This window comes from Apium graveolens, chromosome 4 (genome assembly GCF_009905375.1).
Source record: "Apium graveolens cultivar Ventura chromosome 4, ASM990537v1, whole genome shotgun sequence".
NCBI lineage: Eukaryota > Viridiplantae > Streptophyta > Magnoliopsida > Apiales > Apiaceae > Apium > Apium graveolens.
Window position 1 is genome coordinate 70,463,942 of NC_133650.1, and position 27,698 is coordinate 70,491,639.

General features: G+C 34.7%; 1 protein-coding gene across 2 annotated transcripts; it reads left to right on the forward strand.

Annotated features, from left to right (window-relative positions):
- The first annotated feature begins 17,282 nt into the window (after positions 1-17,282).
- Positions 17,283-24,180, forward strand: LOC141718050 (ATP-dependent RNA helicase-like protein DB10). Of its 2 annotated transcripts, XM_074520392.1 has the most exons (10): positions 17,283-17,445; positions 18,739-19,091; positions 19,929-20,081; positions 20,928-20,996; positions 21,267-21,347; positions 21,416-21,685; positions 22,351-22,701; positions 22,786-23,063; positions 23,216-23,530; positions 23,706-24,180. In XM_074520392.1, exons 2-10 carry the CDS (start codon positions 18,762-18,764, stop codon positions 23,896-23,898), a joined length of 2,040 nt encoding a protein of 679 aa, XP_074376493.1. In that variant the 5' UTR covers positions 17,283-17,445; positions 18,739-18,761; the 3' UTR covers positions 23,899-24,180. The 2 variants fall into 2 exon arrangements, with proteins under 2 accessions (XP_074376493.1, XP_074376494.1); XM_074520393.1 differs by lacking the exon at positions 21,267-21,347.
- The last annotated feature ends 3,518 nt before the right edge of the window (positions 24,181-27,698 follow it).

The following is a 27,698-nucleotide window of genomic DNA, read 5'->3' on the forward strand; positions in this document are numbered from 1 at the left end:
AACTTGATGAAGTTCAAGAAGCACAAGCTACTACGGATAAAGTGGAAACACCTGTTCAGACTAAACAACCTTCTGTGGAACAGCCCATTCGTAGGTCAGGGAGAGTGTCTCGCCAACCTGAGAGGTATTATGGCCTTGTCATTGAGAATGACAATGAGTTGTCAATCATTGATGATGATGACCCTGTGACCTATAATGAGGCTATGAGTAGTGTTGACTCAGATAAATGGCATAGTGCCATGAAATTCGAAATGGAATCTATGTATACCAACCAAGTATGGACTCTGGTTGAGGCGCCTGAAGGTGTTAAGCCTATTGGGTGCAAGTGGGTATACAAAAGAAAGATTGGAGCAGATGGCCAGGTGGAGACCTATAAGGCCAGGCTCGTGGCAAAAGGATTCAAACAAAGGCAAGGGATTGACTTTGATGAAACTTTTTTGCCTGTAGCCCTGTTAAAATCAATTCGTATTTTGCTTGCGATTGCTGCTTACTACGACTATGAGATCTGGCAAATGGACGTGAAAACGGCCTTCCTCAATGGGGAACTTGAAGAGGAAATGTATATGACACAACCAGAGGGTTTTCTTTCCAAGGGAAATGAACACCTAGTGTGTAAGCTGCTGCGAACCATATATGGTTTAAGGCAAGCTTCTCATAGATGGAACATCCGTTTTGATGAGACAATCAAAGAATTTGGTTTTATCAAAAACATAGATGAACCATGTGTCTACAAGAAGGTTAGTGGGAGCGCGGTAACATTTCTTGTATTGTATGTGGATGACATACTTCTTATAGGAAATGTTTTGCGACACTTTCATCAGATTAGGGAGATTGTTGAAAGAGGAGATGTCAATGTCAAGATAGTTGACACACATAACAACATAGCAGACCCTTTAACAAAGCCACTTTATCAAAGTCACTTTGATCGTCATAAAGACAAGATGGGTATTTGATACCAGAGTGATTGGCTTTAGTAACAGTGGGAGATTGAAAAAGATGTGTCCTAAGTCCAATCATGTATGATGATTTAGGAATAACTTTTATGTAATCTGTTTTGATTTCATTGATATTAATGAAAGACTTGTTTTGGTTTTATTGCAGGCTTTATCTATTTAAGTGTTTAAATAAGATATACCATAGTTAGGGGTAAAGCTTTTTATGGATTATGATGAGATCATAATAATGAGACCTAAAAGATGATAACTCTGAACTTAAATATTTCCTGGTCGTAGGATTACTAATTAGTAATTAGCAATCCGCAAAGATCGGTACATACTATGCTTGCTTCATTATGAAGGATGTCTGTTCTCATAGACATTTGTGTGGTGACACTATAGCTAGTATGTAGGTGCTTATTATAGAATAAGTTCACTGAACATGACTCACACAGCTGAACAACTGATGGAATTCACTCACGTGTCAACAGATGTTCACATAGTGATAGTTGTACAAGTATCCTTAGACTTGAGGTCATCATAGTCATCTTCTGTACACTGAACTATACTTTGGTTTAGTTCTTAGTCTCTAGGGACAATAATAAGGGCTCTACTGGGTGTAGGAATTTGTACACGAAGATAGTGTATGATCAATAAAGGATCTACCCCTTCCAGTGAAGGAAGAGAATGTTCAATGCAGATCCACTTATGCTAGTTCAGGAATCTCTGGCCAGAGTGAATGAAATTAGAAAGAAGTTTCTAATTTACATTAATTAGAACTAAGCATAGTGAATGGGAAAGCATATGATTAAATAAGATAGGCTTGACACAAGTTCCATGCCTTGTATTTAATCGTGACATTGCAGGGTAGAAGGAATTGATTATACGGTAACTATTCACTGAATGGGTTCTTGGTATTCTAAGCAGTGAATTCATATTATCCGGATAGTCGTGATATGCTGAGAAGTATCCCTCACGATGTAGAATAAATATGATTAATTAATTAATCATATTTAATAAATTAGAAAATTTATATAAATAATGATAAAATAGTTTTATTATTATTTATTTCTAATACCGGCTTATTATTGAACCTACAGGGTCACACCATAAAAGAGAATGATTTAATGGTGGAGGAATTAATTAATAATGGCTGATAATTATTTATTTGTGAATTAAATAATTAATTAGCAAATTTAATAATTGATTAAATAAGATTTAATTAATTATAAATTAATTAAGAAAAGTTCTTAATATTATTAATTAAGAAATTAATTTTAGAAATTAAATCAAGTGAGAGAATTATTTTTTTTAAGTGTTTTGAAAAGGGATTAATGATTAAAAGGTGTTTTAATTATTAGTTAATTGGTTAATAAGAATAATCAATTAAAGGGTTAATAATAATAATATTTAATGGAAAATTTTCAGCTGAAAATTTTGCCTATAAATATACTATGATAAACCCTATTTGCCTTAACCCAAAATAAAAACCCTAATTCTAAAGTAGAAATAGAGGGAGACAACTAATTCTCTTAACCTCTTCCTCCTCCATTACATTGATCTCTTGGTGGATACCGGTGGAGTGCTTCACACTTGAGGAGCAGCTGCTAGGGATCTCCGCTCATCGTTCTTGGATTGCTATTTAAGACCTCCATCTTTCCATTAACGTAAAGCTTCTTACGGTAAACATACTGAACTACGAATTAAATATTATTTTTCACATGGATCCTGCGGAGGGTTTCGGTTTTTTTTTTAAGATTTAAATTTACGTTTTCGTTGCGTTTATGTGCTAAAAACCCTTCAGACAGATGATGCAAATGTTGCTCAATGCATCATGCTAGCTTCCATGAACATTGAGCTACAGAAGCAACATGAGCATATAGATGCTCACACTATCCTTATGCATCTACAAGAGTTGTATGATGTAGCAGGGAGGACAGCTCGATATGAGATATCGAAGGAGCTGTTCGGTTGTAGGATGTCTGAGGGATCATCTGTGAATGGCCATGTACTTAAGATGATCAATTTGATTGAACGTCTTGGACGACTTGGTTTTGCCATGGATGGGGAGCTGAGCCAAGACTTGGTCTTGCAATTACTTTCGAGTTCGTTCTCGCAGTTTGTTGTGAACTTTCACATGACTAAGTTGGATGTCAGCCTGCCTGAACTCTACAACATGATGAAGACTGCGAAATCGAATTTCCCCCTAAGAAGAGTTCTGTTCTTCTAATTGGTGAAGGTTCCAATCCTAAGAAAAGGAAGAAGAACCCTTCCAAGAAGAAGAAAGTAGGTGAGAAAAAGCCGGTTCCACCAAAAGCTGAAGACCCCAAGAGCAAAGCTGTTTGCTTTCACTGTAACAAGGTGGGGCACTGGAAGAGGAACTGCAAGGTTTACCTTGCAGAATTGAAGAAGAAGAAGGGTGGTGAGACTACCGCTTCTGATTCAGGTATGTTCATGATCGAAGTTAATATGTCACTAAGTCAAATTTCTACTTGGGTATTAGATACCGCCTGTGGTTCTCATATTTGCAATTCATTGCAGGGACTAAAAGGAAGTAGGACTCTTGAAGAAGATGAGGTGATTTTACGTATGGACAATGGAGCTAGGGTTGCCGCCATATCTGTAGGATCATTTAGTTTACATCTGCCTACGGGTAAGACTATTATTTTGAACAATTAATTTTCGAATTAATTGACCAATTAATCAATTAGAAATTAACTGAAATTAATTAACTAATTAATTTAGATTTATTTGTGAATTAAAAAATAATTTTCAGAATTAAAATAATAATTTTTAGAATTTTCAGAAATTAAAAACGAATTTTTATAATAAAAATAAATAGGTAATATGATTTTTAAACATTTTTAAAACAGAAATCCAATTTTTGCAAAGTCTGGAAACTATAGGGACCAAACTGCATCGTTTTCAAAACTATAGGTACTAAACTGTAATTTTCCAGGGGGTCGCCGGAAAACAGTCGGGGATGGCCGGAGAACACGTTCCAGGGATGCTCAGGCCACCATCACCTCCAGATCACATCTACACAACACCAGGAACACAATCATGCAATCAATTCATCCTAACAATCCCTGAGTTGGCCGGAATTTGGCCGTGAAATTTTCCAGTTTCCGGCGAACATCGGAAAACTTCAAAACACAACTCCCTTCTCTACAGACCTCGTTGGTTCATGAAACTTATACGACTAGATTGCAAATTTCACAGAGAACACAACACACTATAACACAACATCAATCTATCACAGAATAAGAAACCCCCAAATTTCAATTAAGAACATTCATACGGGTTATAAACCCTAATTTTAAAATTCGAAAATCAAACTCAAATTTGAACATGTTATTGAACTCCAAATCAGACGTATGACATATGAAAATCATCAGGAAAACAAGCTCTACAACATGCAATCATCAAATTATACAAACAATCATCCGAACAAAAATTCATATTTTTAATAAAATAAATTTGAAAATAAATAAATTTTTAGAAAAATAACCTTGATTTCTGCAGGTGTATGGATTACAAAATCTGGTAGAGCTTTTCAAGACCTTCAGATTGGTTACTCGAGCTTTCCAAACCGAATTCAATAACACCTCCAAATACTTGTTTGATTCTTAGAACAGTTTTAGGAAATTAGGGTTTTTCTCTGAAAATTATATAATTATCTGTCTGCAAATGATTTTGATACGAAATAAAATACAGTAAAAGGCTATTTATAATTACGGAAAATTAGTATCCCGTTGGATCATTCCGGATATAAAACGGTACGTTTATTTGTAAAAACTGATCCAAACGGTATCGGTTTTTGGGATAATTATCCAAATCAGTACAATTTGTACTGTGGTCTTGGTCTCAGCGCCTGGTTACACATATTACGAAGTGATAATTGTGATAGTTTAATAAAAAACTCCCGTTTATCGAAAATACGGGTTTTATTGATTTACCGAAATGAATATTGTATCGAAAATGTTGCGCCGGGACCCGCGCAGGACAAACCGTACGCCGGATCGAAAAAGTCGAAACATGGAATATGCTCGGAATATTATAATTAGGTTAGGAAGGAGTTCTCGAAAGAGTTTCGGGTTCCAAAAACGTAACAACGGTTGACGTCGGTTGGTTCCCGTTTTTATAAAATAGATTTTAATTACCTGGAAAAAGATTTTAGAAATTTCATATGATTCTTATAAATCCATAAACCAACATAAAAATAATTAGGAAGATATGACAATTATCTATATTTTATTTTGAACATATAAAAATTAAAATACTCAATTAATATTATTTTTGAATATTCAAGTACAGATAACACTTAACAATTAGCTCACAGAATAGATACTGAACACACATAATAATTATATAATAGCAAAATAATTACACGATATATCCCGGGTATTACATCCTTCCCCCCTTAAAAGGATTCTGTCCTCAAAATCTCTAAGAAAACAAATGAGGGTACTTTTCTCTCATATCACTTTCTAACTCCCAGGTTGACTCTTCAACCTTTGGGTTTCTCCACAATACTCTTACTAACTTTACCACTTTATTTCTCAATACTTTTTCTCTTTCCTCTAAAATCTCTATCGGACTCTCTACATATGATAAATCTGCTTGAAGTTCTATTGGCTCATATTCTATTACATGCCTGGAGTCTGGATTATATTTCTTAAGCATTGATATGTGAAAAATATTGTGAATGTGCTCCATGTGCGGAGGTAACGCCAACTCGTAAGCTACTTTGCCAATACGCTTTAGGATTTCAAAAGGTCCGACATATCTTGGTTTTAGCTTCCCTTTCTTCCCAAACCTCGTTAGTGCTTTCCACGGTGATACTTTCAATAATACCAAGCTTTCTTCTTCAAATTCCATGTCTTTGTTTGACTGGTCTGCATATTTCCTCTGACGATCTTGTGCGGCTATTAATCTTTTCTGGATAATTTCAACAACTTCCTTTGTCTGCTGCACCAATTCGGGTCCGAGTATTTTGCGTTCTCCTACTTCGTCCCAATATACTGGAGATCTACATTTGCATCATGGCATCCCAATGCTGGCGTGATAACTGTTATTATAGGCAAACTCTACCAGGGGTAAATGCTCGTCCCAACTTCCTTTGAAATCAATAGCACAAACACGTAGCATGTCCTCGATTGTCTGGATCGTTCTTTCACTTTGGCCATCCATTTGGGGGTGATAGGCCGTACTCATATTCAATCTTGTTCCCAAACATTCTTGAAAACTCTTCCAAAATCTAGAATTAAATCTTGGATCTCGATCAAATACAATAGACACTGGAACTCCATGACGAACTACGGTCTATTTCAAGTACATATGAACTAACTTGTCGAGCAAAAATCGTTCATTTATAGGCAGAAAATGAGCTGACTTGGTAAGTCTATCTACTATAACCTAAATGGCATCATGATTAGCCCTTGTCCTTGGTAATCCAACTATGAAATCCATGGTAATATGTTCCCACTTCCACTCTGGAATCTCCAATGGCTGTAGCAATCCGCTTGGTCTCTGATACTCTGCTTTAACTCTCTGACATGTATAGCATTTACTAACCCATTCCGCAATTTCCCTCTTCATATCTGGCCACCAATAATTCTTCTTTAAATCTCTGTACATTTTGGTACTCCCTGGATGGATGAAATATCTTGAACTATGTGCCTCTTGTAAAATTTCATTTTTCAGCTCCGTTACTGGTGGAATCCAAATTCTTGAAGAAAACCTAAGAATACCTTGATCATCTTGTTGTGTGCATAATTCCTCACCTACCAAACTATTTATATCTTGATCCATTACCTCTTTCTGGCATTTCTTTATTTTCTCCAATAACTCCGGTTGGAAAATCATACCGTACACTTTTGCTTCCTCAGGCTTGCAAATTCTAATCTCCAATTCCAATTTTTGAAATTCTTTATATATCTCTTCAGGTACGGATAACACATTTAACCTTTACTTCCGACTTAACGCATCTGCTACAACATTCGCCTTACCGGGATGATAATTAATCGAGCAATCATAATCCTTGATCAATTCTAACCATCTCCTTTGTCTCATATTAAGTTCCTTCTGGGTAAATATATATTTCAAACTTTTGTGATCCGTGAAAATCTCACACTTTTCTCCATACAAATAATGTCTCCAAATCTTCAAAGCGAAAACTATAGCTGCCAACTCCAAATCATGAGTAGGGTACTTCTGTTCGTGTGGTTTCAATTGCCTTGACGCATACGCAATCACCTTGTCGTGCTGCATAAGAACACATCCTAATCCTTTGTAAGAAGCATCGCTATAAATTACGAAATTCCCTTGATTGTCTGGAAGTGACAAAACAGGTGCTGTGATTAATCTCCGCTTCAACTCCTGAAAACTTTCTTCGCACTTGTCATTCCATATAAACTTTTCATTCTTTCGTGTAAGCTTTGTCAGTGGTGTTGCAATTCTTGAGAAATTCTGAATGAATCGTCGATAATATCCTGCCAATCCCAAGAAACTTCTTACCTCAGTGGGTGTTCTCGGTCTTTCCCAATTCGTAATTGCCTCGATCTTTGCCGGGTCCACTTTGATCCCTTCATTACTGACTATGTGTCCTAAGAACTGAACTTCCTGTAGCCAAAACTCACACTTCGACAATTTAGCATATAACTTCTTTTTCCTTAAAATCTCCAAAGTTGTCCTTAAATGTTCTGCATGATCCTCCTCTGTCTTTGAATAGATCAAAATATCTTCTATAAATACTATAACAAACTTGTCCAAATATTCCTTGAAAATTCTGTTCATCAGGTCCATAAACACTGCCGGGGCATTGGTCAATCCAAAAGACATCACTAGAAATTCATAATGCCCATACCTTGTTCTGAAAGCTGTCTTTGGTATATCTTCTGGTTTGATCTTCAGTTGATGATAACCCGATCTTAAATCGATTTTGGAGAAATACTTGGCTCCCTTCAATTGGTCAAACAAATCATCAATTCTGGGTAACGGATACTTATTCTTGATTGTCAACTTGTTGAGCTCCCTATAGTCGATGCACAGTCTCATGCTTCCATCTTTTTTCTTAACAAATAATACCGGGGCTCCCCACGGGGATACGCTGGGTCTGATTACTCCTTTCTCTAACAATTCCTGCAATTGCTTTGCTAGCTCTTTCATCTCAACAGGCGCCATTCTGCACGGGGCCTTGGATACTGGTTCGGTTCCAGGTGCTAAGTTGATTGCAAATTCAATTTCTCTATCTGGAGGAAGTCCTGGTAACTCGTCGGGAAACACGTCTGGAAATTCCTTCACAACTGGAATATCTCCAAGTTTTGCTGGCTCCTGACTTCTGTCGATCACATATGCTACGAAATGCTCACATCCTTGTCGTAGTAACTTCTTGGCTTGAATCATCGTTAAGAACTTCTTTACCTACTTCTGTCCCTTGAATGTAACTATTCTTTCATCTGGCGTTTTCACCATTACTTTCTTATTTCGACAATCTATCTGAGCATCATGCTTAGATAACCAATCCATCCCTAATATAACGTCAAATTCTCCTAACTTAAACGGTATCAAATCTACACAAAACTTACTACCAGAAATCTCAATCTCACAATTCCCACAAACTTGGTTAACAGTTACACGTTCTTGATTTGCTAATTCCACAGTCATTATTTCATTTAAATACCCAACTGGATAATTTAACTTGCTAACAAAATCTTGTGAAACAAACGATCGAGTTGCTCCCGAATCTATTAACACTTTGGCATATAAAGAATTCACATTAAGCGTACCTGCCACGACATCCGTATCCTGGATCGCATCCTTCACCGACATGTCAAAAACTCTAGCCCTCGGAGTCTCATTCGCTGTTGGGGTAGATCTCATAATCCTTAATGCATTACTGACTGGGGCTGGTGTCTTGCAATCCCTGGCCATATGTCCTGGCTTCCCACATTTAAAGCATGTAAATCCAATGGCTGGAACCTTCACTGCTGGATTCCGGATAGGCTGATCCTTATTTGTTGGCTCTCTTGCTGGCTGATTTCGGCACTCCCTCGAGTAGTGCGCTTTCTGGTTGCATTTAAAACATACCACATTCAACTTATTACAAACTCCTTCATGCTTCTTTCCACATACTTGACAATCTGGAAAAGTTAATCTCAATTGATTCGGCTGATTCACATTAGCTGGACGATTGCCCTGGCCTCCGTCTCCTGCATTTTGTCTCCTGAAATTAAAATTTCTCCCTGGCTGAAAATTGCCCTTCTTAAAATTTGGAAACTTCCCTGTTTGTGACTGATCCTCACTCCCCTCAACTTTCCTTTTCTTTCTTTCCTTTTCTTTCTGGAACATCTCACTCTCTGTCTCTGCGATCATAGCTTTCTGTACAATCCCGGCATAGGTATCCAATTCAAAAATAGCTACCTTCCCTCTGATCCATGGCTTCAAGCCTTGCTGGAATCTCTTAGCTTTCTTTCTATCAGTATCAACATACGATGACACATACCTTGACAATTCCTCAAACTTCCCCTCATAATCTGTTACCGACATGTTCCCTTGCTTTAATTCTAAAAACTTCAGCTCCATTTGATCCTGAACAAACTGAGGAAAATACTTTTCTAAAAACAATTCCTTAAATATTTCCCAAGTAATAACATATGTGCTTTCCAATGTCTTCACCATCTCCTACCAATAGGTGGCCTCATTCTTCAGATAGTAACTTGCAAATTCAACCTTCTGCTCCTCTTTCACTTTTACCAAGGCAAATGCCTTCTCTATTTCCTTTAACCATACATTTGCTTCAATTTGCTCTAAGGAACCCTTGAATTCTGGTGGGTTTACTGCCTGAAAAGTTTTGAAAGTTACCTGGGGATTGGTCTGTCTCTGCTGTTGTTGTGCCAGGTGAACTGTTTGTTGGGCCAAGATTTGAAGAATCTGGGCTATTGCTGGGTCCATGGGTCCTGGGTTCACATTCTGGTTTGTATCATCTTGGTTGTTATTGTTGTTGTTGTTGGTTTCTTCATTCTGGGTGTTGGTGCGGGTATTTCTTCTGGGAGGCATTTTATGTAAAGAATCAATTAATTTATTTAGCTTTTGAATCAAATCTTTGTATAAAAGAAAAGTTTTGTAAAACAGGAATATCTCTTCTTTTTTTTTTTGAAAACAATTGTAACTAAGTAAATTGCATGCTTCTTTACAGAATATAAACAGTTATGGAAAACATGGTACATGGTATCACAGGGTATACTGGTGCAATAAATAAGGTAAAGTAAAACAGGTGCAATAAAGTAAATGACAGTGTTGGAAAGGAAAAAAAAAGTACTGATATATAGATCAAAAGTTTTAGGTAGTACAAGCATAAAGACGCTTCGAAAGTAAAAGCAAAAAGGGTACAACAACCTATTCACTAGTCAGCATCGCTAGTCTATTAATACAACTCAAAAGTCTACTGATACACACTACACACTACTGTACATACTACATAATCATAACAACACTGCTCAGCATCTCCATCTCAGAATCTCTAACTCAGCTCCAAGGAAACTCTGGTCCTGCCAGCCTCTCAAAGTCCTCCATCACCTCAGTAGCCCAGCCCAACAGTGCATCAGGGCCTCTGCCAGGTAGTGTAGCTCCATGTAACCTAGCCTCAAGAACCCTCCGTGTCACATGAATCTCCTCTCGAAGCTCCCTCACACCACGATCAACATCTGTAGTCCTGATGATATGTTGTAACTCTCTAATCTGAGCCAACAAGGAATCACGCTCTAATAGAAGAGCCTCATACCGGTAATAAGGAACTGGGGGCAATGTAGACTGGAATGGGGCACTCGCTACTGAATGCCCAGTGGAATCTGAATCAGCTGGTGGGGGTCCTCTGACAGATGGCCTCATGCCTGGAGGTGGAATAGCCTGTAATGGTACGGGCTGCAACACCGGTGGAGGTAGAATAGCCAATGCTGGTGGAATAACAGGACGTGGATCCGATGCTGGTGCTCCAACTGAAGGCTCTGAGTGATCAGCTGATACGGGAATAAAAGAGTCGGCCATCTCTGCTATCTGAAATCATATCGTAATATAAGAATCTAGTACCACGACGCAAACTATACTAATATCGGTTATACCATAACACTCAACCTCTCGACGTTCTATCATCCTATACCTTACTTCTAATCCTATCCCTCTACCCATTCCCGTCAACCTAGGCTTGTGTCAGTGACTTATAACCTGTAGCTCTGATACCAAACCTGTTACGCCCTCCGAACCCGGGTCAGAAGTTTGGGGTCCACACACACACCTTAATTATAACCTGCTTATAACAATAATAAAGATAATAATAATATATGTAGTGACCCAACTTACCAACCACCACGGACCGCAACAGGTTAAAGTATGCACACAAGCCAAACACACTAATATATTACAAACCGTTCAAATCCCAACTATTTCAAACTCAAACTAAGTATTAAACATTATTATAAACTTTTACAAACTTAATTTATCCCAAAAGAAGCCTACTAGCTCAGCTTTCTCAACCTGAACCCCTAGCTCTCGCGCTGGACTGAGGATCCTTGCTACCAACTGGTTCCTTTTTAACTGGAAAGAGTATAAACAACATCGCACAAATGAGCTAACTAGCTCTGCAAGTCACAATGACAAAACTGAGAATAATGATCATCAGGTGAATATGATTATGATATCAAGTGAACAATGGATTATGATTTAGAATTGGATATTATACTTTTAATTTAAAAACCAAGGTTAGGCTGCTGATCAGTCACGCACTAACCCCGAGCAATGCACACATCATTACTCTAACTACTGGATCCAAGGCACACATTGGCCTAACTTGACCATTATATGGTCTGACCACGAATCTGGTCCACAATTTTATAAAAACAATCCAATTCTAATATAATAACAGAATATGCAATAATAAACAATACCCGAAATCATTAACATTAATAAATGTTTAACAATGAAAGGGTTTCAATCCTTGTAAGGATCAATAAGGCAATTTAAAAGCTTGGATGCTGGGTAATGAAAGAATTGGATAACAAAGGAATCAACATTTCAGGATTTCAAAGATTTAGGCTTTCAAAGCATAGGATACAAGGATTGAATGTACAAGTAATTCAGTTCAGTGTTTGGGATTTTGTTTACATGTATTTGTGGAGTAATATCGTATACTTGAGATTTGTGTTTAGGTATACAACAATCAATGGTCTAGAAAGAATAAGGTTTATGGCTCAAGAACAATAACTGGAATCAGAGTTTAGGTTTCAGTGCTTCAAAGCACTTGCAATATCAATCTGACTATCAAATACTACAATATCTCGAGAAAGTTCAGAACACTTGCCTGATATTAGCTTACTACACTGCACTCGTTTCCAATCACAAGCGTTTTACTCCTCAACTATCTACGTCTTGCCTCTTCTGCTCACATATCATAAGCATCTATCAATAATTTACTCATGGAATTCTATTCAACACATACTTCTATCTACCCTTCGTTTTACCCAAATCCGATTAACGGATTGAAAGTTATGCAATAATCAAGTAAACACCGAATATATAGACCGATAGTCAATTAACAAGTCACATATAGCACATAATACATCACGTAATCAATGATATATTATTTATAAAGAAGTCTCGGGTCATAAATAGGCTTTCTGGTATTTAAAATGATTTTTAAAACATTTTTCGGAATTAAAACGGGTCGTTGGATCAATTTCGGGTTAGTAAACAGGGTTCGGTTGGCCAATTCTGGCTCCGAACTAATTTTAGAATAATTATCGAGCCTTGGAAATAATTTAGAATAATACTTTAAGGCTCGAAACTATTTTTCAGAATTTTTAAATCATTTTTAAATAATTAAATCTAATTAAATAATTAATTAAAATTAATTAATAATTAATTAAATTAATTAATCAATTAATTTTCGAATTAATTGACCAATTAATCAATTAGAAATTAACTGAAATTAATTAACTAATTAATTTAGATTTATTTGTGAATTAAAAATAATTTTCAGAATTAAAATAATAATTTTTAGAATTTTCAGAAATTAAAAATGAATTTTTATAATAAAAATAAATAGGAAATATGATTTTTAAACATTTTTAAAACATAAATCCAATTTTTGCAAGGTCTGGAAACTACAGGGACCAAACTGCATCGTTTTCAAAACTATAGGTACTAAACTGTAATTTTCCAAGGGGTCGCCGGAAAACAGTCGGGGATGGCCGGAGAACACGTTCCAGGGATGCTCAGGCCACCATCACCTCCAGATCACATCTACACAACACCATGTACACAATCATGCAATCAATTCATCCTAACAATCCCTGAGTTGGCCGGAATTTGGCCGTGAAATTTTCCAGTTTCCGGCGAACATCGGAAAACTTCAAAACACAACTCCCTTCTCTACAGACCTCGTTGGTTCATGAAACTTATACGACTAGATTGCAAATTTCACAGAGAACACAACCCACTATAACACAACATCAATCTATCACAGAATAAGAAACCCCCAAATTTCAATTAAGAACATTCATACGGGTTATAAACCCTAATTTTAAAATTCGAAAATCAAACTCAAATTTGAACATGTTATTGAACTCCAAATCAGACGTATGACATATGAAAATCATCAGGAAAACAAGCTCTATAACATGCAATCATCAAATCATACAAACAATCATCCGAACAAAAATTCATATTTTTAATAAAATAAATTCGAAAATAAATACATTTTTAGAAAAATAACCTTGATTTCTGCAGGTGTATGGATTACAGAATCTGGTAGAGCTCTTCAAGACCTTCAGATTGGTTACTCGAGCTTTCCAAACCGAATTCAATAACACCTCCAAATGCTTGTTTGATTCTTAGAACAGTTTTAGGAAATTAGGGTTTTTCTCTGAAAATTATATAATTATCTGTCTGCAAATGATTTTGATACGAAATAAAATACGGTAAAAGGATATTTATAATTACGGAAAATTAGTATCCCGTTGAATCATTCCGGATATAAAACGGTACGTTTATTTGTAAAAACTGATCCAAACGGTATCGGTTTTCGGGATAATTATCCAAATCAGTACAATTTGTACTGCGGTCTTGGTCTCAGCGCCTGGTTACACGTATTACGAAGTGTTAATTGTGATAGTTTAATAAAAAGCTCCCGTTTATCGAAAATACGGGTTTTATTGATTTACCGAAATGAATACTGTATCGAAAATGTTGCGCCGGGACCCGCGCATGACAAACCGTACGCCGGATCGAAAAAGTCGAAACATGGAATATGCTCGGAATATTACAATTAGGTTAGGAAGGAGTTCTCGAAAGAGTTTCGGGTTCCAAAAACGTAACAACGGTTGACGTCGGTTGGTTCCCGTTTTTATAAAATAGATTTTAATTAACCGGAAAAAGATTTTAGAAATTTCATATGATTCTTATAAATCCATAAACCAACATAAAAATAATTAGGAAGATATGCCAATTATCTATATTTTATTTTGAACATATAAAAATTAAAATACTCAATTAATATTATTTTTGAATATTCAAGTACATATAACACTTAACAATTAGCTCACAGAATAGATACTGAACACACATAATAATTATATAATAGCAAAATAATTACACGATATATCCCGCGTATTACAATTTACTAAAGTGAATAGCATCTCTTATTATACACTGTGTAAACCAGTAATTAACTATGATATAAAGTTAACACTGGTTCTTTGTTAGTTGTAATAATTTAGATCAAGAAAATTCTTGTATTCTCTCAAGATTGAAGCTAAGCTCTTTATCAACAAAGAGCCTAGAAATTTTGTAACAAAATATTCTTCATTTTAATATAAAATTAACCGAGTTTTGAAAGATCTGTGTTATTCATTGTTGCATGTTTAATTTCAGTCTTAATACATCTTACTACAAGATTTGATTTACTTTGTTCAAAACCATAAATATTTCAAGATAAGCAGAAAAACTTAAAAACACATTCACCCCCTGTGTGTAATTCATTACCTAACAACAGACATACACGATTTGCAAGCATACACTAAGACGGAAATGAAAAGTTTTAGAGATAACTTAAAGTAGGGTTTAGTACATTTTATTGCATGCTATGTAAATCTGTGTTTACTAATCTATAAATTAAACACTGGTTCTTTGCTTATAAATTGTATCAAACATATCTATTTTTTCTTGTAACTCTCTCAAGGAAGAAGCTGAGTTCTTTGCTTACAAAGAACCGAGGATTTGTAGCAAAATACTAGCTTTATTTTAATATAAAATTAAATGAGTTTTGAAATATTGTGTGCACTGTATTATTTTAGTTAACATAATATTACTGCATTTCTAATTTGCTTTATTAACCAAGAAACAAACATTCAAAAAGTCTTAAAAATATCCAAAATACATTCATCCCCTCTGTGTTGTATTCATTACCTAACAAGTGATATCAGAGCAAAATCTGAAAGCAAACAGATTAAAGATCTTGGAAGAATGAAATTACATCCGATTTATTTCTGATTTATCATTCCGATAAATCTCCTAATTTCCGATAAATTGTAAATCTGTACCTCTACCGATTTTATCCGATTTCCGATTTCTGTAACATTGGGTATGACCAAATAAAAAACAATTTAATAACAGTTTGAAATTTATGACTTCTACAAGGTTAAACATGTATTTTCTAACCAACCAATCTAGTGGATTTTAAAAATATAAGTAATAATTTTATAAAATCACTAACACGTAATATGATTATATATTAAAGAATACTTATATATATATTACTACAATTCTCGCAATAAATATATTAGATGTCATATTTTAGTTTTTATATTATACTAAAATAAATATAAATTCAGACTCGATTCAGATGGAGAAAATAATATCATTGTTTATTTATTCAAGTATAACACTTTAACAAATTAGAGTATTATTAACTTTACAACTCATACTTATATAAATATTAATTATTATAGATTTTATTTGTCAAACTTCTTATATATATAATTTTCATGAAATATCCAAATATATTATATACTTTTTTCAAGATAAAAAAATGTATTTATATAATTGTTATATTGTTGAAAAATGCATATTATAAAGTATACGTAGGGTTGTAAATAAATTGATACACTTACGAGTAGTTTTGTATTCGATTCGAAAAAATTAACTTGAATTTGATTCTATTTATAAACGAGTCGAAAATAAAAACAATTTTAAGGTACATTTTATAAATAACCTAAACTTGAGCACAATATAACCCGACTTGAAAATTCGCGAACAAATTCGATTACAATTTTCGTGAACCAGTTCGTTAATAGTCGTGAATATGCTCATTGATATAACTTGTAAATAAGTATATAAATTACTTGTTATATATAGCGGTAAAATGTCATGAACAAGGACTTATGACATAATATTTAGTTAATAATTGTATGTATATGTTTTTACATAATATTTAGTTAATAATTGTATGTATATGTTTTTACAAATAAATTTATCAATTTATCAATTTTTTTAATTAATTTATTATTCTTATTTTTTTATATTTATGTGATTTATATTATAAAACATGTTAGATGTATATTCAATTAGTTTATAAAACATGTTATATATGTATTTATTATTTAAATTGAAATAAAAATTTTTAATCAAAATCAGAATATAAAATATTTAAATTTAAATTTTTTAGCTTTAAATATTTTTAAAATTTTCATTTAATATCTTTACGTTTATTTTTAAAAATAGAAATAAGTAAAACTCATACAAAATTCGAAAATCGTGAGAACAAGTTCGTAAACTCAGTTGTTTGTGATTGAGTTTTAATAAGTTGTTTGTTGAACGATAATTGTGAGCTGTTCGTGAATAATTTTTTTTCTAATAAGTCGATACAATGTCTTGAAAAAAAATTCCAAGCTCGAATTTAAATTTGATATATTTTTAGCGAACTGAAATATAAACACTTGAGTTCGACTCAATTCGGCTTATTTACGACCTTACGGATACCATGGATACCATTTATTTTTGGGACAAAATTTTAACATTTAAGTTTAGTCGGGCCTCCAACGAATTATAAAACCAGATTGAAATGAAAAGCCTAGTCATTTTAACAAAACTTGAAAAATTTAAATATAAAATTGAAAATATTTGAGAACTGCATTTGAAAAAGCACAAGCGTTATGCAGGGGGTACAAGATACTGGACCGTTGATTTTCCATGGACCCGCCACTTGTACGCCTCATAACATATTAGTACTAAAAATAATATAATACTCATTCTATGTATGTCTGGTTTCTTGATCGGTCCTCAACTAAAGTGCACTTCCCCTCTCTCCTTCCTTAAATATCCATTTTCCATGTACAGTGTACACACACCCCTTGTATCTATTGTACTAACCCTCTCTCTTCTCTCTTCAGGTCTCTCTCTCTCGCTCTCTCTCAGGTCTCTCTCCATTTTAGGGTTTTTGAAGCTTTTACAGTTGATAGTAAGCAAGCTCAAACCCCCAAAAACCCTTTTTATGTCAAGGTCAAACATTGTTCAAATGCTGGTCTTATGGGTCTTTTAGCATTCTTGTTCTTTGTTTGGGTTTCTTGTTTTTACCTTTTTTAGATATATTTTGTTTTCAAGAAATGCTTGAAATTCTGTATTTATATTTTCTTTTGCTGTAGTTAGAGGGAGATGATGAAATAATGTAGTCCATAGTCATGTATATTTATGTGTATATATTTTTTCTTGCATGTGTAACTTTGTGCATTTTGTGCTGTTCTTTACTAATTTTTTAGTTTTTTTTTGTGAGAGAATTATTTAGTTGAAATGCTAATTTAAATGTGTTTTTAAAACCCCATTTTAATTTTTATTTATTTTGACTCTGTTATGCTGTATTTATCTGTTTTGACTTTTGTTTTCAGCCTCCTGATATGATTTGTGTGACATTCTATAGGATTTACATAATATTACACTGCTTAGAGCACTCACTTTATGAATTTTTGGTAACTAATGTAGAGGAAAGCTTTGGTTTGTTGTTTACATTTGTTTTTGTTAGTCTAATGTACTCAGTAAGCTGTGTGTCCTAGCCTTATTTTAAATAGTTAACGAAAGTCCGAAATATGTGATTTATATTTGCTTATCCTGTTACTTTCGGTTTTTTATTTCAAATGTTTGATTTGATTGGAAAAGTATGCTTTACTGACCTTTGTGGATGGTGATTACTTAAGTCGGGTGTGATATGTGTTATTTGGTACATTTGAAACGGGAAGTAGAAAGTAATGATTTAAAGCTGTTACCCCATGACCTTGTCAAGGGAGGCGGAGGGGGATAGCCTTTGCCATATCTTTAAAATTCTATGTGTTACGTGTTCTTATTCAGACAATGCTACATTCCTGCAAAAATTACCACTTACGTGGCATAGGGATGTGCACTTTACGTAGACTTTCTTGACTTTTTACCACTATCCTGTAATTTTCTGAGTCCAAGTGAGTTGTCCACATTAATTGCCACCTGGTAGAGTAAAGAGGATTACTCGCTTCGTAGGAAGAATAGTTTTAATCTTAAACTTAAGTTGAATAAATTTGTACTTGTATCACGGCTATCTAGTTTTTTAATTTGTTGTTGCTTGTAATGTTTGAATACCGGTCTCATGTCCTTTTGAATGGAATAGTATAATATTTTGCTTTACTTATGATATTACAGCTATTTACTTTATACAATGCTATGCTTTTACAGACCATGTCATGTTTAAAATTTTAATCATTTGTGTATAAATATATATCTTCTTTAGGATCCTGAATAGCAAGTTTTGTTATGGCTGCTACCAAAACTGCTGGTATACGATATGCACCAGAGGATCCCTCGCTTCCTAAACCATGGAGAGGCCTGATTGATGGTAAGACAGGATATATGTACTTCTGGAATCCAGAGACCAATGTTACTCAGTATCAGAAGCCCGTCACTTTTCAATCAAAGGCAGCTTTAACGGATGAATCTGTATCAGTATCAGTAAGCTCATTACTGCAAATTCAAGAATCCTCGCAAATGCCAAGTCATGAAAATAATACAATCCATGGTGATGGTAGAAACTGCGCGGACATTAATGGTAGAACAAATCTTGATTCTGGTGTAATAGGATTTCAGGTATTTAATTGACATGTCTTGTAGGTGTTTTTGTTTTATTTTTTCCCATTTCTGATGTTTGTGTTTAAATTTGATATTCTAATTCTTGAACACTACTAGAAATGTTACTCTGTGTTCCCTTACATTGTTACTCCAGAATGTTGGTAAATGACTACGTCTATAGTTTTTATCTTCTCCATTCAACGTGTCATAATTTGCACGAGGCAGACTTAGAAAGAGAAGCAATATAAAAAATTCATAATAAATAAGTAAAGGCTAGACTTTAGGTTCTGGACATTCATCAGTTAATGTTTCTGGAACAATGAGACAGTGACTTGCCAACTGAATCAGTAACAAATAACAATGCATAACTAATTATATTGACTATCATATTTAAGTTTTTATGCAACTGCAATCCTGTAAAGGCTTCATGATCTACATGGTATGAATGAATAACGATTGCATTGCCTTCTTTTGGTATAAGCTTCTCTTGTTTTATTCTTATATAAAACTTGAACCTTCGTTGGTAATAATGCAGTTCTCTAATTCTATTTACTCACACAAATCATAATTGTAGGGTTCTTATTAAAAATTATACAATCTTGCATTAATCATTTGCTTATTAGGTGATAGTGATTTGAGAAAATTAACTGCAGCAGTTTTACTTATCTGTATTTTGTATTTTTAGTTTTCTGTTTGTGTATTTATTTAGTTCAAATTTATACTGGCTATTCATGGAAAGTTTTGTATTATGAAATGAAAGATTGTAAAGTTCAATCAATAGTCTTAGCACACGTGTTTTTTTATCTATCCTTTCTCTGCAGCTACCACACTAATTCAAGTAATTGCCAATGTTAGGTTGCTATAGAAGAACCAGATCAACCCAATGTCCAGCATGGCTCAGGTGGTTTGTTGCAGGGTGAGTCTTCTGGCCGAGTTCAAGGGTCGGAGGCTGTTAGAGATTGTCCATCTGCCGAAGCTTATCGCCGTCAGCATGAAATAACTGTAACAGTAAGCATATAGTTTCCAATTGCATTTGTCTTCAATGGAACACATTATTTATATAAATGTACTCCACTGTATCTGTTACACAAAGTTACATTAATGTGTTATATCTGGTAGCTGGTTTCTGTCGACAGCAGAGTCTGTCACACAAATTTGATGGGTTGGGGGGGGAAGGGGGTTGTAAATTATGGTGTACTTAAGATTTGCATTATCTGTGATTATATTCTGCTTCTTACTTAATGTCTTCAACTTGTACTTTCAAGCTCATTGTGCTTTCAAGCTTGGTGTTATTTTTTTACTTTTTTCGGGTATAACTTTTAGATCATAGTAGTGGATCTACAAGCTGTGCAATTGATTTCCCATGACATGAACAAAACCTTGTGTATGTGAAAATTTTGATTAACAATTTAACATACACTATGCTTCAATAGTTAAAACCTAAGAGTGAAGTTCAGTTCTACAGAACTCTGTGTTACTTAGCTTTTTCGTCATTTGTTGACCGATGTTTAAAATAGTTGAAAGTAGGAGGCGACCAGCAGGAACATATTCATAGAAGATAAAAGGGAAGGGTTTTTAGTAGAGCACTTGTTTCTCCTAATTTGAAAGATATTTTTAATTTCAGCTTACTGATGTAAGGATTGATTCTGCTTGCAGTTTCTTGTTAAAAAGTTTCAACATGAAATTTTCTGCTTATGGATGATAAGTTGTTACCAAATACACATACATATATGTATATATTTATATTTCATCTCTTACGTCTTTTGTGATAAGTTGTTGCTAAATACACATTTATATTTCATCTCTTACGTCTATTTTGTTGAATTTGATTGTTTGTTAATTGTTATTCATTAGGGAGACAATGTTCCTCCACCATTTACATCATTTGAGGCAGTTGGTTTACCTTCAGATATACTCAGAGCGGTATGGATCTTGTCTTTGGCTCTCTGCCAATCTGGCGACACAGGATTTTAAATTTCTGAAATCTTACATTTCTTTTTATCGAGTTTTTTCACTTTTGAAAATCTATTTCAACTTCAGAATTGATCTCTTGTACACTTTGATGCATCCAGTTATTACCCCCTGCATAACTTTGAAGTACTGTAAGAAAGTGTACCAGTTATTAACGGGTTTATAATTCATGAAGTTTCTTGGAGATGACCATTTCTGTTAATGATTTTGTCATATGGTCAGATTGGAAGCAGCTTCCTCCTGCTTCGACATATATCAGCAATCATTCCCTCCCTCAAATCGGGAAATGGTGCTCTTTTTGCAGTAGGCCCTCTAAAGTCGGTCCTTTTGATTTTAATTAATTTTAAAGGTTCCCTAATTTGCTCTTCCAGGTACTCCAGGCCGGGTTTTCTGCCCCAACTCCCATACAGGCACAATCATGGGCTATTGCTTTTCAAAGTCGCGATATAGTGGCCATTGCTAAGACTGGTTCTGGAAAGACCTTGGGCTACTTGATGCCAGCCTTCAGGCATCTTAAACAATGTCCCAAAAATCCTAAGTTGGGTCCCACAGTTTTGATCATGTCGCCGACTAGGGAACTGGCAACACAGATTCAAGATGAAGCTGAAAAGTTTGGGAGTTCTTCAAAAATATCTTGCACGGTACACTGATTCTTTAGTCCGTGATTGAGTTTTCAACATTCAAATTTATGCACAAGTCTTGGTTCATATATTAAAGCTGTTGGGATAAACTTTGACAATATACTGTATGAATGCATGTGGATATTGCTTTTGCTAAAATTATTTCAAGGGGGTCATTGTTTGATATTTGAGTTTGAGCTTGTCTGACTTAGAAATACTCCCTGTGTTATCTATCAAGTGTTTTTCAAAAAGATCATGTTATCCATTTTATATGTTATTAGTATATATTTTCCATAATTCTCTAGTGACTTTTGTGGTTTTTTCTTACCTGATCTTCTAAATAATACAAGTGTGATTTTGATGTTTCTTTATTCTTACCTACATAAGCTGTCAAGGTAGAGTTACTGTGAGCTTATAATAGCTTTAGAACTTCCACTCTCTAGTCAAATGAGTTTAGGAGTTTAAAATAGAAATTTATCAAAAACGAAAACAGCAACTTAAAAGAATTAGTCTTACAGTAATCAGTAAACTAGGGAATATTATTTGCAACACAAAAGTAAACTTAGTCATCAACATTAGTACATGAATGCATGTGTCTTTACTTGTAAAATGCTTATTAAGAGTACTTACATATTTTCAAAAAAAAAAGAGTACTTAACATATTTTTACTTATTTTCCCACTTAAGTGTTTGTATGGAGGAGCGCCGAAGGGTCCCCAACTGAGAGACTTGGACAGAGGAACAGATATTGTTGTTGCTACTCCTGGCCGTTTAAATGATATCCTGCAGATGGGAAGAGTGAACCTTGGTCAGATATCGTACATGGTTCTGGATGAGGCTGACCGCATGCTGGACATGGGGTTTGAGCCACAGATTAGGAAGATTGTAAAAGAGATCCCTGCACGGCGGCAGACCCTCATGTACACTGCCACATGGCCAAAGGAGGTTCGAAAAATTGCTACTGATATGTTAGTCAGCCCGGTTCAAGTCAACATTGGCAATGTTGATGAACTTGTCGCAAATAAGTCTATCACACAGGTACATCTAGCCCTTTTGTCCCTTAAATTGAATTTCTGTGATATTAATTTAGAGTAGGTACTGATATATATATTTAACATCTAGCATGTAGAAATTATACCACCAATGGAAAAACAAAGAAGGGTAGAACAGATAGTGAGATCTCAAGAACCAGGATCGAAAATTATCATTTTCTGTTCAACTAAGAAAATGTGCGATCAGCTTTCAAGGAATTTAAGTCGCCAGTTTGGAGCTGCAGCTATTCATGGAGATAAAAATCAGAGTGAGAGAGACGATGTACTGAACCAGTTCCGCACAGGTAGCTGTCCGATTCTTGTCGCCACTGATGTTGCAGCTCGTGGATTGGACGTCAAGGATATAAGGTTTGGTTCCCTGGTTGCTTTGTCTTGTGTATTGTTGCTTATTTTTTTTTTGGGTTGATCTTGAAACAAGCTAAAAAGGACAGATAAATGCATATTATTTTTGTCCAGTGCCTCTAAATCTTATATATGTCGTGCAACAATTTTTCTTTCAGGTTGGTGATCAACTATGACTTCCCCAAAGGAATTGAGGATTATGTTCACAGAATTGGAAGGACCGGAAGGGGTGGTTCCACTGGAGTGGCTTACTCATTCTTTGGTGATCAGGATGCAAAGCATGCTTCTGAGCTCGTTAAAATTTTGGAAGGAGCAAATCAGAAAGTACCAGATGAAATCCGTGGTATGACTTCAGGTGGTGGATTTGGAAGGTCTAGAAGCCAATGGGGATCTGGTCCTGGTAGGGGTTACGATTCAGGATATGGTGGAAGGGGTGGTGGTGGTCGTGGCTTTGAGAGCGAGTCATGTGACAGGTAAATACAGGTCTTTCTTTGACTAGTTTATGCTAGTGACAATTTTTTCGGTATAAATAGGGGATCATTATCGTTTTATACCTTGTAACCTCAGGAGTAAATGGTCTATAATTTTTCATATTTTTTCAGAGTACATTTTCTAATGTTCTAGACTTCGATTATTGTCCTTTTGCAGTTATAAAGGCGGAGGCGGTGGAAATGAGGTTGATGCCCAAGGAAGCTTTCATGCAAAGAGCTTTCACGAAAGCATGCTTTCTCGTCCACAGAAGCGAAGCCGCAGTAGGAGCCCCGGTGGGGGTGCTGGCCGATTTGACAGTTCTTCACAAGCAAAGACCACACTCAGGTGCATAGTTTCCATAAAGCCATGACGGAGCTGGCTTGATCACCAGTCACTTGATAATCGTAGTGGATACAGACTGAAAAAGAATTTATGAAGGTACTTTTGCTGGCGTCTTGACATCTAGTTTGCTGTAATATGCAAGTCCAAAATGTCTCTAGATTGGGTAACTTGCAAGTGTTTTGGTTATGTGGTTTGTTAATATTTATCATACTAGTAGCTGCCAATGCTATAGGAATAGCAGGTGGAAATCAAATTATGGCGCATGATACTGATGTGCCCTATTTTGGAAGATCTGTTTGTTAACAACGTATACCGCCGTAGTCCAGAAAGCCTTGATCATCGAAGGGGAAAGTGAAATATCTCAAAAAGATAGATAATGCATGTGGCATCATCGGAGACTTTAGTAAAAGAGCCTTTTCGTTGTCATTGAATTATTTTAAGAACACTTGCAAAATTTAGGGGGAGAAAAATTCAAGATAACACAAGGGGCAAGTTGACTTCTTTTTAATATGAAAAACAAATAAAAGAAATGTTTGTGCATAAATATATTCATAAAATAATATAGATTGTTATTTCCGACAAAAATAGAGAAAAGCCAAATATAAATAGTATCTAAATTAAAATCTGGGTTCAAAGTTGAAGACCCGATTTAGAGTTCTGAGCCCAAAGTATGAGCGAACGACCCCCTCCAGTCACATGGAAGGGAGAGCACGGTTTTGTTCGATTTTTTTTATAAAACCGGAGCGGAAGATTCTCGATTTTTAAAATTGCATATTGCTATCGCAACCGAATCATTAGTTTCGATTTCCGTTTCAGTTTCAAAAGTTTTAAGTTTTGTTTGTAATTTTTTGATGACAAAGAAAAATTATTGTAAATTGAATAAAAGGGGTCTGCTTAATTAAAGAAAAACATCATCTAAGTTTTCATATGAATCAAAATAAAAAATGACTTGTTACAAAATAAAGTTGTCTAAAAGCCAAAAGATGATCGATTAAATTGAACATAAAAGTCCCGGTTCGATTTCGATTTTGTTTCGATACTTTTCTCCCGAGACTTAGTTGGAGTTCTCATTTTTTGTGGAGTCTTGAAGTCAATTAATATTCTGCAATTAAAGTATTACGTGAAATATTGCATAACATATTATTTTGCGAATCATGTTATATAATGTTAGAAATATGTTGTGTACTTGATGATAACTTGAACAAAAATACTAAGTAGATTTTATTTAAGTGAATTTGTAGCTTTCAACGGATGATTATTTCAACATCCGTTGAAAGAGCAGCTTATATACAATAAAATTAGTAGCACATTTCTGCATACTTGAATGACTTAGTGAACTAGGTGTTGTAGAATGTTTAAGTCATGTTGACTACTAGATTGATATGAATGATAGGATGGTGAATTGTAAATATTAGATGACTTGTAATCTTGTATAAATGAAATATAGTTAACTGCCAAGAAGACAGTCTTAACGGGTGATTCACAAAGTTTCAACGAATGATCAACATAAGTCTCGACGGATGATCAACCAGAGTTTCAACGGATGATCAAACAGATTTCCAACGGATGATCAATCTAAGTTCCAACGGATGTTCAAATTCAAAAGAGCAGTTGATAGCGACTTGACAGTCACATGCGTTGGTTGTATGCAAATGGAATGTGATAACCTGTTTGAAGGATTTAGAGAACAAAGAAGCATTTCCATTTCTATGCTAAACAAATGATATTCAAAGATACTGGAAAAAGAAGTGTAGTAGCATAAAGTTAGACTAGATATAGTTTGTCTTATTATCTTGTCTTTTATCATGTAACTTGGTGATATATAATCCAAGTCTAGCAAGTTGAATTGTATCCAAGAAAGTAAGCAATTACCTGAGAAATAGATAACGCAAAATCTGTAAAGAATTTCTCAGTTCTTGTATTTCAACTTGTATGTGAACAACTTTGTTACACAGAGTTCTCAACTTAATATATATCTCTGGTGTAAAAGTTCAATCCACCAGAAAATTTTTAAATACTTGTATTTGATTACTTTGTGATTTGATTTCTTTAATACTTTCATTCCACACCATTGCTAAATCAAACACAGTTATATATTAATAGTAGAACTGTTCTTAAAATTAAAAAGAAACCAGAATTACATTCAAGCCCCCCTTCTGTAATTCTTGTTTAGATTGTTTGGGAATAACAATTGGTATCAGAGCAAGCTCTTGAAGAACAAAGAGTTTAAAGATCAAAACAACAAACAAGATGAGCATAAAAGATGTTGGAGTAAAGATTCCATTTCTGGACAAAGACAACTATCACCATTGGAAGGTGAAGATGCACCCGCATCTCCTTTCTCAAGATGAAGCATATGTGGACTGTATTGAGAAATGTCCACATGTCCCTATGAGAGCTGCTACAGGAAATGAACCATTTGTCCCAAAGCTAGAACATAATGGTCTGATCCTGATATTGAACAAGTTCATAAGGATAAAAAGGCCATGAACATTTTGTTTAATGGTGTTGATGGTGATATGTTTGACAACATCAAAAACTGTAAAACTGCTAAGGATGTCTGGGACACAATTCAAGTTATATATGATGGAACTGAGCAGGTAAGGGAAAATAAAATGCAACTTGTTAGTCCCTAACAATGCAACAAGAATTACAGAAGGGGGGTTGAATGGAATTCTTGAAACTTTTTATGAATTATAAAATATTCTAACTTAAAATATATATGACAGTGTTTTGATTTGCAAAGTGCGGAATGACAAGTTAAATATGAATCAAAACACAAAGTAATAAAAACACAAGTCTTTAAAACTTTCTGGTGGACTTAAATGTATCCACCATATATATATATATATATATATATATATATATATATGAAGAGAACTCTGTGAAGCTTGAATAGCTCACAGCTGCTTACAAATAAGAACAACTAAACTTACAGAGAAATGCTAAGGATACAGCTTACAATTGTTTCTCTGAGAAAATGTATTGCTTAGTCTTCTTGTTATTCTAATTGCTACTCTTGGTTTATATATCACCAAGATTACACAGTAATGAGACAAGATAATAAAACAAAACCTATCAAGTCTAATACTATGTTACTTCATTACTCTATTCCAGCATCTTTGTATATCTTCATAATAGCATGTAAATGGCAATGCTTCTTTGTTCTCAAAAACCCAGTTGAATAGGCTGCCACATTCCTTTTGCATACACTCGACGCATGTGACTATGTTGTCACTGTCAACAGATGTTTGAATTGATTATCCGTCGGGTACATGATCATCCGTCGGGTTGCCTTGTTGATCATCCGTCGAGTAGCTTTGTTGATCATCCGTCGAGTAGCTATTTGGTACTTGACTTCATTTCATTTATGTAGAATTACAAGACATCATCTATGTACAATTAATCAACCTATTATGCATATCTAATTAAAGTCAACATGACTTATATGCTACTACAGAATCTATACAAAGGTGTTTGCAGAAATATGCTACATGACTTATTGTTACATAAAATACTCACTCGATGGATGTTAAATCATCATCCGTCGGGACTATATTGAGTCATCCGTCGGGACTATATTTGCTTATCCGTCGAGTGCTACATATTTCACTAAGTTAAATCTACTAAAGTGTTTTGTTAATGAAATCATCAAGTTCACAACATATTCACAACAATCTCCCCCATGTTATGCCTACTATAACTGTAGCCATAAATTAAGAGAAATTTGATGATAACAAAACACCCTAAAAATACAAATTTAAATGGAAGTAGATAAAACTGTAAAGTGCTGCAATTAACAAAATGTACAAAGATTTGCTCACAGTC